The sequence below is a fragment of the Falco peregrinus genome, chromosome 5, assembly GCF_023634155.1.
Source record: "Falco peregrinus isolate bFalPer1 chromosome 5, bFalPer1.pri, whole genome shotgun sequence".
NCBI classification, from domain to species: Eukaryota; Metazoa; Chordata; class Aves; order Falconiformes; family Falconidae; genus Falco; species Falco peregrinus.
The window spans coordinates 96,381,290-96,402,072 of record NC_073725.1 but is presented as its reverse complement, the minus strand read 5'-3'; the positions used below and the strand labels follow the sequence as shown (position 1 = coordinate 96,402,072).

General features: G+C 41.7%; 1 protein-coding gene across 1 annotated transcript; it reads right to left on the bottom strand.

The window, feature by feature from the left end:
- Window positions 1–1,147: 1,147 nt before the first annotated feature.
- On the bottom strand, window positions 1,148–11,346 carry MDFIC2 (MyoD family inhibitor domain containing 2; the record flags this gene model as incomplete). The annotated part of the gene is made up of 3 exons (XM_027792893.2): window positions 1,148–1,680; window positions 6,543–6,764; window positions 11,286–11,346. Coding segments are annotated over 3 exons (543 nt in total), but the record flags the coding sequence as incomplete, so codon positions are not given.
- Window positions 11,347–20,783: the final 9,437 nt, after the last annotated feature.

Here is a 20,783-nt window from a genome sequence, read left to right as displayed (position 1 = left end):
CCTACTTCTTCCTTTCTGATTTCTTGAAAACATGAATTTTCCAGTAGGGGGTGGGGTGGGGGGTGGGGGAAGAAAATTCACATGAATTTTTGTTTCCATTACATATTAATGTGTCAGGACGACAGATGTAAAACTCAGGTTATTAAAGAAGTGGCATCAGTGATTTCAGCAATGCATTTTCCAGCAATGGATTGTCCAGCATCTTGTCCAGGATTCTTGTTTGGGATTCCCCTGGCACTTCTGCACTGAGATCAGTGGGGTTTTGAGGAGAAGTTGTACAGTCTATACAAAGCAAACACTGTCTTTGGTGTTAGTCTATAAATATCTAATGTGAGCAAGCAACTCTGTATTTTCCTCTGTACTTAACGCGTGCGTTCTGCACCCTCAGGCAGCTGAGTTTACATGCTTTTGTTGTCATATGTGTAATGTGCGATATGTATTTCCTTTTTATTAATCAGACCTGCCATCAGAAAAGAGATAGAGGGAGTTTGAAAGCACAACCAGGATAGATACTGTCATTTTGTAATCTTTTGTGCAGAGGTGGGGATGCCTGTTTCCACTAGAATAGGTGGCAATATTCTGCTGCTTGCAGAAATCTTACAAATGAAAATCAGGCAAAGGAGTTACTGGCTATCCACGGGGTATTTCTCCTCTGAAAGTGTGCAGTAAATTCCCATTTAGGCTAATTACACTTAAGGAGCCCTTTCCTATAACTAATGAACAATAGGCATAACCTGTTATTACATAACCATAGGCACGCACATTAATACACTGTCGAATTGCACTACCCTGTTAAAATGCTTCCTCTACAAATTTCACTGGAGATTTTTAGAGACATTTGCTGTAATTACTGCTAGCATGGTTTCTAATTCATTTAATTTTCTTTTCTACCTAAACTGAGCATATAAGTGTGTTTTAAGAGATTGAATAAATAAATTTTTAATTATAAAATGATGCTATATCATACATTATTAATAATAACCAACAATGTGTAATACATGTTTAGGTAAGAACCCATTAGGAAGATGAACTAATATATATTAGTCCTAAAATAATGTCCTAATTTGTCCTGTGTTTATGAATGGGGAAATCCGTGTTTAAAGCAATTAGAGGTTTATAAAAGCCTTGGATTGACAGTGGTAAAGCATCGAGCATGCTTGGCACTTAGGAATTCTGTTGTCGTCTATGGCAAAGGAGAAGACCCTTTCTTTTTGCATTTATTGGTTTCAGCAATTTGTGAAACCGTACAACCAGAATGGTACAGATACATGGACTCCCAGGGTGGGAGCAGCACGATGCACATAGTCCTGGTTGGTAAACAATCTGGGTTTTGTTATCCTTAAAAAAAAATCAAAACAAACTCCTTCGTACTCTGTCAGTTTACTGTCAGGTAGCGTTGAGGAATTTTGTCATTTTCCTATTAGCGATAGCAGACTTCAGAAATCTCCATGGCAAGTTCCAGGCATTCACCAGTCTCATGGCAGGACTCAAAAAGGCTGCAATCAATGTCACAGTCACAGTTGCAGTCGTTGTTGGCGTGGTCTTCGTCAGAGGTCTGGTAGTATCTATTGGATGGACAACAGGTATCTGTCAGCCAATGTTCACAGGTATCAGGCAGCATTATAAGAAAGTCCCAAAACTGGCAGAACAAGCAGGCCAGGATAAGTGTCGCGCATTCATCTAAGAGAAAGGAAAAGCAGCAAGACGTAAGAAACAGGGCGTGCTTTGTTACCCGGGTTTAGGCTAGTGTGACTACACAGACATGAGATGCAAGGCAGCACACAGGGTAGGTTAAAAATACCTTGAGGAGAACTACTTCCATAGAGTCAAACGAAAGGATTTAATTTCTATGATGTTGTTTGTTGTGGAAAAAACCAGTGGCATGAAAATAATTTGAATGAAAATATTCTGTGGCAGTGAAGTTCAGAGGAAGCAGTCCTCTGAACCAACCTTACAGTTGGACTTGATGATCTTAAAGGTTTTTTCCCACCTAAATGACTCCAAGATTCTATAATCTTAAAGAGCTGGGGCTACACATTTCAGCACAGGAGTGCGGCTCATGCAGCAGGGCTGCTCTGTGGCGTTTGCAGCCTTGCAGGAGTCGGGAGGTACTGCTGCTTTGTGGTGCCGCACGTGCTGCCTGACCTACGCACAGCACACTGGAGCTTATTTTCTTTTTCCAAAGAGTTTACAATTAAAGATGGAAGTCATCAGGCCACTCCTGTCTTTCTAGGAAGGTAAAAGAAAAACCAACACCAGCCTAAAAACAACCTCAGCCCTAAAAATACCCCAGTTTTCAGGTGTGGTTTTGCCTGCAGATGAAGAGTTCAGAACTGAATCCTTTCTGTGCTGTAAGTCTGGCGCGGTCTGAATCGAACCTTGTCGGAAGTCACTGTCTGAACACCCAAAGATTTTCTGGTGAGCGGATCAGGCCCTCGGGCTCTGCAGGTTGTTTTCCCTTTCCTTTTCCACATGGTCAGGCTGGATGGATGGGTTTGTGCATCCCAGGTGCGTGAATCTGATACGGCGTCTGGATAATGATCTTATGAACAAGACCAAATCCCCAGACATGGGGGGGAAATTTGTCTGCTTATAGTTCGATTTCTATAAGTAGTCTTTTTCAGTTAGAATCTTTAATGACAGCTAGATTGCCTCACCAAAGGCAGGGAGGAAAAGCGAGGCTTGGAGAACGGCGCTGGTAGAGGGCAGTGTGCTGATCGATTCTCAGCCCAGGGTCCTTCCACTTCCCCACCAACACGGGTTTCTTGCCTCTTCGTTTTCCAACTTCTTAATTTTTTGTAAGGAGACAAAAGTTTGCTAAATAGTATCATCTAGCATGTGTGTCTGGAGCCAGTGAATATTCCTGAAAACTTGGTCACCGTGACAAAAACTTGGTGTTATATTTGTTCCCCTCAGAAATCAACTCCTTAACTCCGCGCCGTGCAAACCGCAGCATCTGGGGCGGCTGCCTCCGGCTGCGGCAGGGCTCGGAGCAGGTGTGAGATTCTGACTGTGTGAATCCAGTTGGAGCGCAAAGACCCAGACCTTTCAATTTTTTTTTCCCTCTCCTTGTTTTTGGAAAGGAAAAATGCCTTCAACAATATGAATGCCTTTTCATTGGTTCTTTCAGGAAAGCATATGGTTATAACCACATTTCTTGCCCTAGGATGACTAACTGTGAACTCATGCAACTGCATTGGTTCTGTTGTGGCATTTTCTATCTCACGTAACATAAAGTTCACTGCCAGGAACTTTTCAGAATTATGCTTTTTTTTTTTTTTTTTTTTCTCTTTTTAAGAAAGCTTTCTTGATGAAAAACAAAATAAAAAATAATTCCAGCTTCTTTTTTTAAAAAAAAAGTCACTTAAAGCAGGTAGCAAGAATAAATAGCATGTGATTGAGCTTCTTTCTAAATAGCATATCATCACCAATGTTATCAATTTTAATACTTATTTAAATATGTCAAGATCTATTTAAGTTCAGACAAGCACAACTAACTTCTAAGTCAGTTCTGTAGAATAAGGATGACTAGATTTTGGTGATACTTACTAAATTCATGCTTATATTTTTTTCTGACTAAATGAACTGAAATAATTATAAAATTGAAACATTTTATAAGGTGACACTGCTGCATTTAATTGTATGAAATTTACTCTGTAGAAAATGTAATCATTTTACCCAGTAGTCCTTGGAGTAATTAAGACTATTCTTTTTAGATATGTTATGTTTATGAAATTTCCTTCCTATACATAGATGTGAGAGGTGAAATTCAAAATTATATATCAATTAAGGATCTTTCAATTTTTTTTCTTCTCTCCAAAGATCTGTTTTTTAATAACAAGTTTTTTTCCTGAATGTGTTAACCATAATGGTGCTTATGTAATCTGGAGAGAATAGATATGATTCTTAGGGTTTCATCCAGGAAAGAGAGCACACAAAAAGCACAAGATTTTAATAATAAAGTAATGTTTCAGCACAGAGCCTGTGATGTGCAGTAAAGATGCTTTTAAATTCCCATCAGAGCACACACCATGAACTGTGATAATGGATGTAAGACATTTCAAAAAATTTGCATGTGTGAGGCTTTTTTGTCCTGTTTTAAGTGGGGTAATGTATATAAATAATAGATATTAGCAATTAAACATCCATTCCTATGCATTCATTTATATATTTGAAAATAAATTACCCACAAACTGCATAAAAGAAGATGCAATCTCCTGTTTTCTCCTCTGTTTTCCCTGCTGTTTGTGAAACAGCATTTATCTCAGTGAGAACAACGACCTCAGCTTTCATTCTCTACATTAGTAGATTAATTAGTACAAAAGAAGAACTTCTGATAATGTCGTTAGCCTGTCTCATCTCTAAATTTTCCTGCTCTTGTTTTGTGGCTGTCATCTTAGGGCATCACCTCTGCTCATAGTGGTGATGCCCTGAGGAAACATGGCTCGAATGCTGGCTGAAGCCACCGTGGTGACCCTCGGCGAGATCCACGGGCTTTGGTTCTGAGCCTCTCTGAGCCCAGGGGACAACGTAATCGCTGATTTCCTTGGCTATTGCTGTGCCTTCAGAGGTTCTCCACGTACCCGTGAACAGGATTTGGCCTGGCGTATGTGGAATAAGCAGTATCTTGTCAGAGTAGTGAGCAGAGTATGCAGAGACAACCACAAATCTGGCGTCCTTTGGTTTCCTTGGCTTCCATCCAGCCCTTAACATTATTAATTGAGCACAGATTGGGTTTTTTTTTTGTTAATTTCCTTCACTTTTAGCTTTTTTAAGGAGTATGAAATCTGTTATTTACATCACATGGTACACACCTGTGTGCCAGTAATGACTGAGGGGCCTGATCAGATAGTCAGCAAACTCAGAAAATAGACAGCGTCTGGACTAGGAGACAAGTTCTCTAAATGCAATAAATACTTCAGATCCTTTACTGAAATGAAATTTATTCTGATAGATGTATCAGAGTCATCCCTTGTATTACAGGATCAGTGATACAACATGATGGTATTGGTTCCTGGAGAGCAGGGCAGTTTATTGTGTTGATCTGTATTTAGAAATCTTAATTTAGGAACTGTGAAATGATGCACATGCTAGATGCCAGCTCCATTGGATATAACATACTAATCCATTATTGCAAAAGGCACGCATAAGAAACTTAAACAATGCTTCACAGAAGCCGTTTTTTTCACATCCACCAGAATAACTGGGAATAGCTGGTTCTCAGCATAATTCCATTAAAATCAAGGGTGTTATATTATTTAGATTAGTGGGAGTCAGGCCCCTTGGTCTGTAGTGAGTGTTCACAACCCATTCTGTTCCTTAACACTTGGTTATACTGTTGGCTCTGAAACTCTTAAAAAAAATAAAATACAGATATTCAGCCCTTTAACTTGTGCTTTTACACAATAAAAAGGATCAGCTCCTTTTTGGAAAAGGTAAAGCAGCTTGGATTATTAGCCCCAGCGCAGATTATGTTTTAGCAATGTTCATTTGTGAAAATACACTTAAAATATTTGGCTTCTGCTGCAATTTTTGTTTGTAACTGCCTTTCATAAAGCTTTGTTTTCAAATAGGCTTTTTCAAAATGCAGAGCACACCAACCTACCCGGGAGCCCTACCCACGTGTATCCGCCTGGGCCAGTCATCACAGACAGTTTGCTGCAGCCACAGGGCAGAGTGTGAAGAGAGCTCCTCATCCTGACCCACATGAGTTTTGCGGTGTAGTCAGCAGAGGAAGGATTTAGTGATGGGTCAGCAGAACGGCAGGGCTGGATGTAACGGTCCATACAAGAACTGCCTATACAAGTCCATAGATTATGCTGACCACCAAACACAGCATCTGTTCAGCCACCACAGCAGCTGCTGCAGTGCTGACAGCAAAAGCAAACATCTCTGCTATTGGTGTAATTAAGTCTATTGTCTTTAGATATGTTTATGAAATTTCCTTCTTGTACATAGACATGAGAGGTGAAATTCAAAACTATGTATCAATGAAGGATCTTTCAAATTTTTTTTCTCTCCAAAAATCTGTTTTCTAGTAACAATTTTTTTCCTGAATGTGTTAACCATAATGGTGCTTATGTAATCTGGAGAGAATAGATATGATTTTTAGAGTTTCATCTGGGAAAAAGAGAGCACAAAAAGCACAAGATTTTAATAACAAAGTAATGTTTCAACACAGAGCCTGTGATGTGCAGTAAAGATGCTTTTAAATGTGTCCATGTGAGTTACTCTGTTTATCTAATACTGACACCAGTACCTCTGTGCAAACACTCATTAGAAAAGTTCAAGGGCTCTGTTGCACAATAAGCTCTAAACTTCTCTTCTATGACTTTAATATCACTGGCAATTTAAGATCATCTTCTACAGATTCTCATCTACCACAAAAATGTCTGCAGGGCAACTTAATGATGCTTTTGGCTATGTTCTTGAGCCTCCTGTTCAGTATGTAAGCATTTATTTCAAGTTAGATACACGTAGTGCTTTTGCAATGGGCATTATTTAGAAATCAGCATAAATGTGATCTGTTTTATAAAACATACCGTCACTGTCTCTCTGATGTACTGATGCGTCATCTTCAATGTAAGTGAATTCTCTGCATTTCTCCAGGGAAGCGATGGATGATGTGCTCACATCTGACAATTTCTTCTCATTTTTGGTACCCTTTGATGAAGTGTCTGTGATGCTGAATTCTGCGACAGAACTCATAACAATACCTTTCATAGGCTTTTCGTCTGTATGTTTTTCATTTGTAAGCTGATTATCTGGTGGGATTAGGAAAAAAAAAAAAGACTTGTTTGTGATACTAAGACAGAGATCTGAAAGAATAACATATGTAGAATTTTCAAACCTGCAGCTGTTTACTTCCAAGGCCTAACCCTACTTACCTAATGATTTCAATCTCCTTAGCCAGTGAAGTTTATTCATAGTAGAAGTATTTGTGAACTTGCATTCTGAGGTTTTCTCTTAAACCCAGTGGACTGACAGGCTCAGCAATAATTCACTTCCACTGGGTGGGATCAGGTTAGGAGAGAGAATAGAACTATTGCCTCAGTTGACATCTATTTCCAGCATGATATCCTAACTTCAATTCATGATATAAAAGAAGGCAAAACAATTATCTTGTTATTTTTCAACAGCAGCTCTATTTCCCTGAATCTACAGCCAACAATGTGTGTGTAGGTGGTACCTAGATGCAGATGTGCCAGCTTGCCATGGCTCATAATCTTGCAGCGAAGCAAGCCAGATGGTCTCTGTTTAATGTCCAGATTCATTATTTCATAACTCCATCCACACTTGTGTTGTTGGCCTGGAAGTCAACTAGAAGATGGGATATTTCACATGCTGTCAGCGTGCCAGAGAGGCAACTCAAAAACCAGAGGGAGAGCTTAATTTTAAGACCCAACTAGGGGAAAGGTTAAGAAGAATTCTGAGCTCAATTTATTCTTGAAGAACTTCTCAGGCACAGATAAACATGGGTTGATAGATAGTTTCACTTACTCTCCAAAGTGATCAAGAGGCCAAGAAACACAGTCATTCTCTCTGTGGCTGGGATGATAAAACCTCATCAATTCTTATCTACAGCTGATTAACTCCTGCACCTCACATCAAGCACAGCCTCACTTTTTATCTTACTTAAATCTTGTGGTATGCTTGCTCTTGAGCTGTATACAGAAAATCAATCTTTACAAACACCTCAGTTTTGCAAACATTACTTTCTGAGAGGAACAGTAAGTGCTCTGAAGCGGTTAGTCTGTGCTCTGCTGCAAGGAGCCAGAAAAGAGACCCTGCATATCTCTTGTCTTTCAGGTACCTTTGACCTCTGACATATTAAAGAAAAGGCAAGAAAAGACTGATAGAGTGTGAAGCCTTGATGAGACTGCGGTTTTGTCCCATAGTATCCTCATGGCCAAAAGAAGGATATAGGAAATATGGATGGGATGGGTGGATTGCAAGTTAGGTGAAAAACCACTGGGACTATTGGGCTCCAAACTGGGGGAAGCAAGGTTCTGAGGTCTAACTGGTCCAGTGAAGCAACCAAGGTGAAGTGAAGCAAGCAACCAAGCACGTCCAGTGAAGGCCACCAAGCTGGTGAGGGGTCTGGAGCATCTAATCTATGAGGAGAGGCTGAGGGACTTTAAATGACTGCTTTAAAAAATGTGGTTTGGCTTGATTTTGGACTTGTAGTAATGACAAAGTCTACGATGAAGGCAATGTGTTTTTTCGCTGTCCTGGAGAGTTTACAGGTTGGCCTTAGGCAGGGAGCAACTGGTGGGATAGAGAAAAGTGGACAAGAGATAGTAAGACTGCAGGGGCACAGAGAGGAGTTTCAGAGACCTATAAATGTCAGGTTTTGTGAGCATTATGATGAAGGAAAGACCCGAGTGATACTTGGGAAAGACAGGACAGGTGGTGGCTCGCTTGGGTGTGAACCAGCAGTGCAAAGCGCAGCGATGCTTGCCAAGAGATTGTACACTTGGTCATAGGAAACCAGCATCCTGGGCAAAGTGTGTCTGATTTTGCCCATCTGTGATAATTTGTTGATGGTTTCCCCCCCCCAGTAAGTAATATAGCTTTTTTTCCCTCCTTTATGACTGCTTGGCCAGCCTTTTGAGTCCAAAAGGTGAAAATCTGTGCATTTTGGATGTACTTGCATGTACAGTAACCACTGTTTTCCAGTGTTTATAAATCAATGACATATATAAGTTTTCCTGCACTTTGATTCAATAACATACTGTCTCCAGGAAAAGTTGTGCTAATTGAAGTAGCAGAGCTCTGGAGGAAGCAATGTCCCACTTACGCATTGGATTTATTGGATAATAATTGCTCTGCGAGTCCAAAAGACACATGTCCCACCTGTGCCAACCTTACAAATGGATCTTGTTTGTCCAGACCGAGAGCTACACACAGGTTGAGCAGCTGAATGCACACAGACCATATTGAAAAGGCCTAGGCAGGAAAGACAATTTCTGTCATTTTCCACTTTCAAAACTGGCCCAAAACTTTAAACAGGATATATTTTAAACTGCAAAATATCTGTTGAATTCCCCATTTCTGCAACAATACAATGGCCCACAGAATGCATTTAAGCACTCAACAAGCGAGACAAAAAAAATCAGACGGAAGTAATCAGTAAATGCCAGACTAACATTTACTGTATCCACCGACTCCTACTATTCATGCTTCGAGTCAATTTTTATTCTTGAAGTGCTGTTGAAGAGAAATCAAAACCAGAAATAGAAAGGCATAGACATAACCTGAATTTTTCAATACAGCACCATCAAACAAAAGGGTAACAAAAGCTGTCATTCAAGGACTCTTCTGTTTGTTAAAGCATACTACATCTTTGAAAATACAGTACATTCTAGTGTCAGACTTTTAGTTTGAAAAGCTCCCTTTCAGTAATGTTATACTTGTCTTGTACAGCTAGATCAAGCCTTCATGCAATCACCATAACAAGCAACTTGCTATGACAAGCGAGATCGTTGCTTCCAGAAAACAGTGCGATAGAGGCTAAAGCAGTGTACAATTATAGGTCTCCATTTCATTTTTATGCAATTACCTTCAGTTCAGCTGTGGGTCCATCTACATTATGTCTTTTATCAATTTAATGTTTGCACAAAGTGTCTAAAGAAATAAAGATTATGCTAGACCAGCATAAAAAAAAAAAAAAAAAGAGTGGTTTGCACTTATTTTTTCTTTATAGTTTGTTGCTGCGTGGAACAGTAGGAGGTTGAGAGTTTGGAACAAGTAACTGGAGCCAAATAGGCTTTAAAAATATATTATGTACAACTGATATTATTTATGATTACTTTTAAATGAGGATTTAAGAAACCCCTTAAATTACAACTAAAGATGGGCAGAGGGTCAAACTTTGTTACTGTCTTTTAAGAGCCTGTGTTCAGCTTCAGATATCCACAAATATCTGTGTTTTTAATGTGTAGAAATCATCCACGGTAGTGATTTAAAAGGGAAAAATAAGTGTATCATGATGAAGAAAGCTCAGATTATTCAGTGTTAGACTGTTAGGCAGAGACAGCTAGAGGTAAACCCCCACAATGTACCATTTTTAAATAGTATTATGAAATAGCAACTTTCTTCCTCATACAGGGAAGCTGGGGCTTGCCTTGGTTGTCGCAGTAGAAGACCAGGATTACTCACAGATGTTTTTATTAAAGATAGAGTCTCAATACTCACATGAAATTTCTTTTTTTTCCCTGTTGTTTTGTTTTGTTGGGTGATTCAGGTGGCTGACTATGGTGTCTAAATTAATGAAAGCACACAGCAAATCACTTACTTCCCACTGATGCCAGCCCCAGATCCTTCTGGTTAACAGCAAGGAGCAGTGATACCAAGACTGGCACTTATGGTAGGTCCCCTACCTCTACTTCTCTTCATTGGTTTAGGCAAAAACCAGGCTCTTGCAGCCCTGGAGAAGAGGAGGCTGGAGTTTCCTAGCACTCTTTCAAAATTAGCTTTTCTATAGTGGCATATGAGGGCTCTCAGCCCATTTTTGGCAAAGGACGGGGGGATAAGAGGCGCTCTGTTCTGCTGGATGTGGACTGCAGCAGTACAGGTAATGCCAAAAAGCTGTTTGGAGCAACTGATTAAGGGGAGTTGTCACTGAAAGAGAAGGAGGAGAACCAATCTACCACCCTATGCAGGGCTCACATGCACCCTACGAGCAAAGGACAAGGGAACCTGTTGCTCTACTCTCTGGTGGCATTTGTTTCCAACCCATCCTGGCAGTGGCCCTTTGCCTCACACCCCTGTGGCAAGGAGTCTCAGGGCTTAATGGTGAACCGTATGGAAAACTCTACCAGTTTAGGATGTGTAACTTTGATTTTACTGTGAGACGTCTCCATGTATCAGTGCAGCAAAAGAACCAAAGGAATGCCTGGCTGATTTTCCTGCCATTTGTTATCCTATGAACTGCCGTCACTACCTGTCTATTTAATCTATCACATGCTCGTCGCTGCAAGAGCTGTGTTCCATGTCCATTCAGTCCTGAGGTGAAGCAGGCGGAGCTACATCAGACCTGATGGATCATAACTTGTAAGAATAAAGGCTTGAACTGAACTCACTTGGTTTGAAAAGACTCATAGTAAAATGAAACCCAAACCCAGGTTAGATGGCTGTGTTTCAAAAAAGAAAAAGTAAAAAGAAAAACAAAATACTTTTCCTTGCCAGTCTAAAGGACGTAATTGTCTGTGAGCCAGCAGCAATGGGAGGGGATGCCAGCAGTATCTGCACGATGTGACACATGCGCTGGGCCAGCAGCTTACCTGGATGGTCCTCGCTGCTTGGTGTCACCCCAGGGCGGGCTGGGAGAGGCAGGGAGCTGGTGCAGCTGTCTTGGTGGAAGAAGAAAACAACATTGCAGAGGGATAATGTAAATAAAGTAGTTTGGCACATCTATCACCCCCAGCCACTTAGTGACAGCCGTTGACTTCAGGAGTTGTTGCTTTGGGGGCAAATAGAAGCAAGTGTGCTTCCTTGCAGGGGGAGGTTACTGGGATGGCACGCTATTTCTGTTACCCTCTGTCTCATTTCTGGAAAAGAAGCCAAAAATAAAAGAAATTGCTGAGAGAAAGTTTCATCTGAAAAGAGGGGAAGAGGATCACTGGAAACAGAAGTTCCTGTTTCAGATTGGTACAGAAAATTTGAGGGCTGGGAGGTCTGCGATGAAATGTGAGGTATCATCCATGCCCAAACACCCTAGACACCTTAGAAGAGGTTCCTAAATCATCAGCAAAGGACATCAGAGGAAACTGCAGCCCAAGTTCCAACCTCCACGTCTTTGCCATCGTGGTGGACAGGATGGCCAAGGTTCTTGTGGTGGCAAGTGCAGGTTCCCGCATGATTACTGAGCTCCTCCACCTCCGCTGTCCTTGCCAGGCAACCCACTTCATGTGTAGGGCTTGAAGGCTTAAATCTTCCTTCCTTCTCTCCCCCAGGGTTAGGGAAGCAAAGCAGGAGGGGGTGTGGGACTATCCCTACAGCAGATGGAGCAAACTCCATGGGAACTGCTCTTACCCACATGGGCGAGGTCAGAGGGAGAGGGGGCATCACAGATGACCTGAAGCAAGCTGCTCTGGACTGATGTATCATGGGTACTTCCATGGTTTCATGCCCACTACATTGCGCTGAGCTCAGGCATAAGGATACAGGGGATCTAGAGACTGCTTATTTCTGTCATAAGGGAACAGTGCACAAGGCTATAAATATATATTTGGCTTCACATGACATCATGAACTTGTGCAAGTGCTTCTCTTCTGATTTATGATGATGGACTGGTAATTCACAGGAGCTTTGGGTTTACCTTTTTTTTGCTGTTGCAGTAACAAAACTAATGGTGCAATCCTGGGAGGGGTTATTTTATCAATAGTGAATTTTTGACCTCATTGCATACATTTTAACTTCATGAATTAGTGACCCAGCTGACTGTAAAGCCTTCTATAGGCTTATTATAAATCTATCACAGGACTGGCAAAAATTTTGGCCCAGATCCTAAACTCTGACAGGCATGTGTTGATGGACTGCGTAGCAAGCACTTCCACTAATATTTCTCACTAATTATACCATATATTAACAAAAATGAATGAAGCCAATGTTTATATGCAGCTTTAACTGCTTTTGATATAAGAAAGCAACACAATCCTTAATAAATTTTCACCTTCAACATCTCTATTCATTATAATTTTTACCATGATGAATGAAGTTAGAACTGGAGAGGGAGGGGGTTCATCTTGAAATCTGTTCAGTGAATGACTGAATTTACTTCCCTTCCCCAACTTGTGCTGAGGAAGGAGGGAACAGATGGACACAGGAAGAAGAGGGAGGCGAGTGCAGAACGAAGGAGATGGGTGAGGAACAGATGGAGTTGGGGGAAAGTGAAGAGGAGAGTCAGCAAGGATGGTAGGAAAGTTTTCCACTTGACCTTGAGTTGAAAAAAAGATCTGCATATACCATGGGGCAGCTAGATTTTGGGATGCATCCTTTTTTCTCTCTGTGGCACTTACACCTCAAGGTCTCGTGGGCCATCCCAGCAGGCCAGTCCATCGCAGGGCATCTGCAGAACCAGAATCTAGACTTTCTGGAGGGGACCGCTGCTGCAGAGAGGCCTCTGCACTGGCTTCAAGTCATCCCATAATGGTAATGGCTGGGGACATATGTGTGCAAATGCAGTATCCAAAACGGTTGGGATGTGCCAAGTCTTCAGGGCATCTCAGGCAACCCAGAAACTGGAGCTTTGGATTTTGGAGAGGTATCCTACACCCTGTTTGTAAGGATCCAATGGCCAAAATACTCCTTTTATGATTTATGATTTTACCTGCTTAAACTAAGACATTCGAGATGGCCTGATTTTCAGAATATGCTGAGCAGGTACACTTTCAGGTGTATTGAATTATATAGCCCAAATATACTAGTAAGTCCTGGGAAATCTTGATTATATTCTTAATTCTGTGAAATTGCCTGCATATAGTCCATCGGTTCTGGCTTTGCTAGCTGAAGAATAGAAGAGGTGAAAGTTAAATATTGGCCATGTGTGTCGTTCCCTTTGAAGAAAATGGGAGCCATGTGCACTCACCTAACAGCAAAGTTTGGCCCCAACTGTGATTTCACAGCTGGGCCCTAACTTCAGGAATGCCAAAGCACTAAATGACTCAACTGGAGTAATCTGATCAATGCTGTATTTTCACTGTGGATTTAAATCGCACACACACAGCATGAGGAGAGTTAGTTCTTTTCGCTCTCAAAATCACTTTTCTCTGCAGATTTGATAGCATAAATACGAAGTTTTGCTTTCAACACACAAATAAGTGAAATGGCAGAAAATGTATGTCAAATAAAATGCGGCACATTATGTCCCTTTTACTTTTTGGAGTCTGTTTAAGAAAATGGCTTCATTAATTTTGACTGAATAAAAGGTTCCTTTAAGGGATTTCAATAGGTGACATGAAAAATGTTAATACGAATGATCAAGACAATGGAGGTTAAAACTGTTTTGAAAATATGTTTCTTTTATAGATCTCAGCTGTTGGAAGAGTTACAGAATAAATATACGGTAGTGCTGACATTCAGTGCTGTTTCATCTTAGCAAAAGAGTTTTTAATAAAGAAAATTCTTTTCAAGGAATGCTTTCTGCAGCCAGTCTTCAAAAAGAGGCTTTCCCCCCTCCTAGTTTAATAAAATTAAAGTAATTTATGTCATATTGATATGTCGATATGTTTTTCAATAAACTTTTTCACAGAGATTTTTTAAAATTCTCTTCACTTTAAAAATTATAATTATATGTCTTCCTCCCACTTTGAAAATGGCACAAGGTGCTCATTTGCAGAGCTCTACTGTTCAAATCTTCACTGAGAATAGAAATGTCATGACTCAGTTAACAATGCTTTATTATTCACATTGATCTTTTTTTATAGTGTTCTTTATCTCAAAAACATTGTAAATCAGATATCTTCCTCCCACTCTTTTGTTCATTTGCAAATTTTTATTATTCTAGTTTAAAAAAGCAATGGAGTGTCAAGAGTCAGTGTATATTGTTTATGTTCTTTTTTGCTTTAAAATTACTTTTAACTATAAAAAGTAAGATGTAAAGCAGGAAAAAAAAGCTGGTTTTAAGAATGCTTAAAAAAGAATTGAAGGCTTCAGTGTGATTTTTATGTTGTTCACTTACACTTTGGAGTTGTAATGGACTTTGCAGGACGGGGGACCAAGCGCTATGAAAGGGGTTTTATGTGTTTTATGTATTATTCTATCTTTATGTATTATTCAAATGTCCCTATTGCATTAGACATCGTCATTCACATTAGGGACTGGACATAATTCATGCTTTCAACAAATACAACAGCAACATTCACCAAAAAAAAAAAAGCTTTTGCTGCATGTTCACGGGATGGTTTAGAGCTGCCTACCCAGGGACCTGTGCTCCCCATCACTTAGTGTCAGAGCTTGGCGCCGGGTCTCAGGAGCCCTCAGCTGATAAGCACCAAGATAAATCACCAGATTTTCACAGAAACTTCACAGTTTCAGAAACAAGTGTTAACTGCAGCAAAAACATAATAGTCAGGGTGCAGGGTACGGCCATGCATCCTCTCGGAGAGCAGTGCCTGAGCCCCCAGGGTCTGTTTCTAGATTGGATCTTCCAAATACTCCTTCCGCCACTGTTTTCTTTTCTACCAAGTTTTCTTTTAGGTCTGTATTTCTGTCCTGGCTTTTGTGACTGTAGGAAATGGCCTCCATGAAATAAATCCATGATAGTAATTGGGGCTGGTAAGAGAGCAGCGGGATCTCTTGGCGTTTCATGTACTGTTTACTGATAGGTAATATTTTTTTTTTCCTTTTGCCTGTTTTGAATTAATTTCCTCCAGTTTATGATCAGGGCATCCTAGTACCCTGCTGTTACTCGCACAGCTCTTGAAAGATCATCCTCTCTGGGAGTCTCCGAGAAGGAGTGGCTATTTCTGAAGTTGAATGTAAGCTCCAGATTGGATTTTTGGATCTTGTAGGTGGTGTGGCAGCTCTATCACATGAAGCAGCCCTAAAAAGCATTGGTAAAGGAAACTAAAGTCTTCTTTCCATCTTCTTTTGTTTCTTACTTTCTGTTTCAAGGCTGCACTCTCCTGACATTTTGCCATAAGGGATAATTAAAGAAACTCAGAGCAAGTAAGTCTCAAACTGAGCCCAAACTGAAAGCGCACAGCCCTGTCCTTTCCCTTCTAAGTGGAGGGGTAAACATCTATTTGATTTTATTAATGTCAGTAGGTCACCCCAGCCACCACAGGGCCATGCCAGTCCCTGTCCGCTTCCCGGGCTGCAGGGACAGGTGATGCACAGACCCATGCAGTGTCCCCGAGGCCACCTCACCGGTGGGGCTGCAGGGACACCCTGCACTGGGTGCTGGGGCAGGTCCCACCCAGCGCTGGCAGGCTGCTGCCTCTTGTATCACAGGGATAACTCAAAAGTCTCAAATTCTCTTTATTGCTCACTGCAGAGGGTGAAGCTGGAGATTTTTGATGCGTTATCTTATCAGAATTGTATGTATTGTTTTCCAATTAAAGAAAACCTGAACATTTTATTATCAATTGTATTAGAATTTGTACTACTATTTTAATCGTTTATTATTATTATTATAATCATCATCATTATTGTCCTTGCCTCGGCAGCACCATGGCATTAATTCAGTCTTCCTTCCCTCCTCTCATGGTTAATTACTCACCTCATCAACAAGACTAAGACTGTCTGCCAATATGATCAATTTTCAGAAACAAAATCCTAACCAGAACAGAGTAGCCGGAAGTGGACAGGGCTTTACTGAATATGCTGGCACAGTAACTAAAGGTAGGTCTCACCCATGGACATGCTTGTGCAATTACTCTGTTTAGTTAGGAAAATTTATAGGTAATGTAAAACAGAAAATACTGTGTTTATTACAAAAGATTTTTTTGCCACGTAAAACTCTGTATCGTTAAATTTGCAAAGCACTTAAGATTCTCAGTTTCAGATTTCGTAAGTGCTATCTACTGAGAAGTTGAAATATCAGAGGGATCTCTGGGCAGAATTTGTGAACTGTCCGATGAAAAGACACAGTGTCTTCCTTCCCTGTCCCAAGCCCTTTGGCAACTGTGCCACCTTCTGAACGACACTGAGGGTATGTGCCAAGAGGGTATTCCCAAAGCAGGTTATTACACACGGGGGTGGTCACAAAGATATCCTTGCACAGCGTTAATGCTGGAGGAGCTCTGAGGCTGTCAGCATGTTGATTTGCTGGGGGGAAACACCATCAAAACTACATATATTCTTAAAACATATCCAAACATTTTAAACACCATCAAATAGAGCCGCACATCACAGAAGATGCAGCATTTCTCATAGATGGTCCTTAAAGTTTTATTTGTGGTAAATTGCTACATGATAATATATGACTACACCACCCCACCCCACCCCACCCCATGTCTTCTAATATATTATAAAAGCTTTTCTTTTATTCAGATCTAGCAGTGAGTGGTAATCTGTGTGTTGTATCTTCTAGAGACATTCCTACCAAACACTTCATTTTTTTTCTCATCTGCATGCCATACTGGAACACAACTGGGAGCTGGACTTGTCCTCTATAGCAAACATTATTAATCTTACTACCACCTGAGCACCTCCCCAGATGCTGCTGAGCAGCCTTTGCTGGACTGTGCTGGGAAACCATTTATTCAGCTCTGCAAGGGCCTGATCCAGTATCACCAGATGTCAATGGAAAGAATTCCAGGGAGCTCAACAGGTCAGGCTCCAAACCACCCCCCAATAAGGTAGCCTTCGCTGAGCTTCTTTGCTTGTTTTCTCAGTCACAGACTGAGCAATTAACAATATCTGAAGCAGAAGATGTATCATGCTATACATCTTCTCACAAAACATTTTTTTCCTGGGGGACACTGAAGATGCAGGACTTGTATTGGGGGGGCATACAGGTGACATCCACTATTTCTTTGTTACGTAATAAGTATTTTTAGGACAGTGTAGCCTTGCTGGCTCTGGCAAAGGCAAACATGGTAACTGTTCTGCTCACAGTATTAAATACACTTCTCTCGCTGTGCAGGGTGTGTTTAAACTTGCAATCTATCACTATTCCTGGACAGTGCAGGAGAGTCCAGGAACACTCAGGATGTCTTTTCCCGTGTATATTAACTTGTTTAGAGCAAAATAGTGTTCTCAGAGTACATGAATCTTATAGCAGAGGAAAGTTTCCTTCATGATTGTGCTACAAAGGTTTCCAAACAGCTGCTTGCTCATTTGGGTGCATGAAATATTAGGTTCAGCCTGCTTGGAAGCGCAAACACATAATTTCTTCTCACCATGGCACCTTTGCTGTGGCCGTGTCTGCCTGGCTTTGTAATGTTGGCAAGTGCAGCGCTAGCACAACATCTTCCTTGTGCGAGCTTTCAGAGGAGAGCGGCAGAGCTCCTGCAGCCTCCGTGAGATGCAAACCTCTCTCTAGCCCGGCCGTTTGTCCTGCTTTGCAAGGAACCCCACTCTCAAGGTATTGTGCTGGTGCCCTTTGCGAGCAGGGAACACCAGGGGTTTCCAGGCTAGCTGGTAGGTCAGCACACTCCCACCCGTCTGTGGACCATGCACAAGGACCAAAGGGTCGGTGGGGCCACCTGCAGCACCTTGAGCTCGCCAAAGCCCTGGAGCAGCACCCCTGGCCCAGCGCCCCCAGGGCTGCCCAGGCACAGGGCAGGGGGAGACCCTAGTCCTCTCCTCAGCACCTCCCCGCATCAAAACTTTCACTGAAGCTTTTGCTCGAGGCTCAGGTGCGCAACCCCTTCCAAGCAAGGAGGTCACAGCCCAGGCCCGGAGACGAAAAAGTGGGTGTCAGTGAAATGGATGTTACGGCTTTAACGTAGATTAGGCAAAACCTAACCCCCATTAATCCTTCAGAGCAGGGCCTCTGGTTTGTTCTTTTTTTCAATCTATTCTGTATTCAAAGCAAGTACATTTTTTCTGTCACTATACCACTATTGTTAACAACTATAAATGTATTAAAAACACAGGGGCATTTTAGTATGTGTATTGTGCATAAGAAATATTGTTACATGACAAGCTCCAATTGGCAAGTGAAAAGAGGCTTTATTGAAGGAAATAGCAGTAGCAAACAGTGAACTATGCAGAATAATGGTAATTGTTCCTTTAACATTGGCAGCGCTCGTTCACTTAATATGACTGCTCCTCTGTCTCTGCCTCATCCAGACCCAGAGGACCTGTTAGACAAGCAGGCAGCCACCTCTCTCTGGGATCAAGCTGTCAATGCAAACTTGCTTTCTTTCTATTTCTCGGAGCTAAGCTATACCCCCAGAGCTCCTGAAGCTTTTCCTGAGTGAAAGCTTTAAAAAAGCTCCATTCTAAATTACATCACACGAGCTGTTCTCTTCAGACTGACAGAACAAAAGCTGGGGGGGGGGGGGATGCCAAAAGTACCATCTGAATGACTTCTGAGTTGCACGGAATCATTTACTTCTTCATGCTTTATCAGAGCAGACTAACACTGCCTTGCCCTTGCCTACCAAAGCCCCAGCAGCATGCCCTCTAACCAGCACAGAAAGTTTGCATCATGTGTGTTAGCAATACCAATAGATGCAAAGCTGTTGGGTGCAGGCTTTTTGCTTGCAACAACAGGGTCTTGTGTGCCCCCTTAAGAAAAGTCTTAATGTAGGCCATGGTGCTTTCTGGACTTTTTTAGATGATGTGGTCTCTGACACAGCCAGCTCTTTGTTACTGGAAGAGTCTAGCCTGTGGGTGCTGTACAGCCTGGTGTTCTCACCCTCTAATCAGCAACACCCCAATTAATGGTCATGGTGAGGACTGCTGAAGGCCACTGCCAAACTCTGAGGGGGTCTCTCTGGTTGGCTCCAGTTGGGACTCTGCAATAAAGGGTCATCATCAGAAGTAAAGGGAGCAGATAAGCATTACCCACTTCTGTTGTGGCTGAGCAGGAAGCAGATAAATTGGCATATCTCCCCTTCTGAAGGTTTTCAGGTGGTATGAGTCAGATGGTTTTGAGGACCCTCACTCAGGAAAACATCCTCAGCTGGGAAGGGAGGGGCCATGGCCCTTCCTCCTTCTTCGATAGATAAATACAGGTAAGGGGAATAGAGCAATGCCATGGCTGTGTCTAGGTAAAGTGTGGTATCATCAGCTCTTGTAAGGTGGCTGGGAGTTGGTCTGGGGGTTGTCTGATCCAAAAGTAACCTACTGAGGTTCTGTGAATTTGAAGAAGCAAGTTTTGCATGGCTTGCAGGTGGAGCCTTTTGGGGTTCTTACTCAATTTTCATAAGTGAGGTTATGAGCTTATTATCTTCATGCTTGTAGGCTTCGCCCACTGTGAAGTGCTTCTATTCTTGGTCTGCTGTTTTGAGTAAACTTTGAAATGTTTTTTAAGTCATTAATATGAATAATAGTCTAATTTTAAACCTGGCCTGAAGGCTGTAACAGATGATGAGTTAATATTAGGGCAAATCAATATTGCTTACATCCCCCATGGAATTGGAATAATTGACCTCATTTTCTTGTGTGAAAGGCAACTGCTGAAGTGGTGCAAAAGTGTGATGCTGTGTACTGTGGGGAGGAGCTGGGGGACTTACCTGAGCCTCCAAGGGGCTGTAGAATGGGGCTTCCCAGTTCTGGAAAATAAGAATGACAGAAGAAGGTTTCACTAAGCAGGACAAGCTCCTCAGCTGGTGAGGTGGCTTTGTCATACCACACAGCCACAGCATTTTGTAAATGCCTCAGAACTGTGTTATCAGAGAAAAGTTGGGCTGCTGAGGCTGGAAGCTTAGTTCTCGAATTGACCTCAGAAGCATGGAAAAAAGCAACTCTTAATAGAAGCTGGGAGATACCCCCTCCCTTTAAGGATCCAGTATCCTCTGGCCCCTCACTGAGATATTTTTTTTTCCCCAGGGGACACAAGCAGTTTTTGTATGGTCAGCACAACTTGTCTCACTCAGAGGAGTAGAGACTGCCCAAGGATCCTGCCTGACTAACACAGCGCTCATCTCGGAGTTTCTGAGTAAGTAAAGCTTATGGGTTTTGCCGTGTCTTTTTGGAGCCTCATGTCTGAGTTGTCTTCGTGCACCTGGCCAGTGAAATGGCTCTGCCTCGGTCCAGAAGGGACCATCCTAATGCCCATTAAAACTGATGGAAATGTTTAGCTTCAGGGTGTACTGTATCAGGTGTTGTATCTGCTTCCTACGCCAAATCGTGAAAATCTTAATTAGGTGAAATCTTCATTA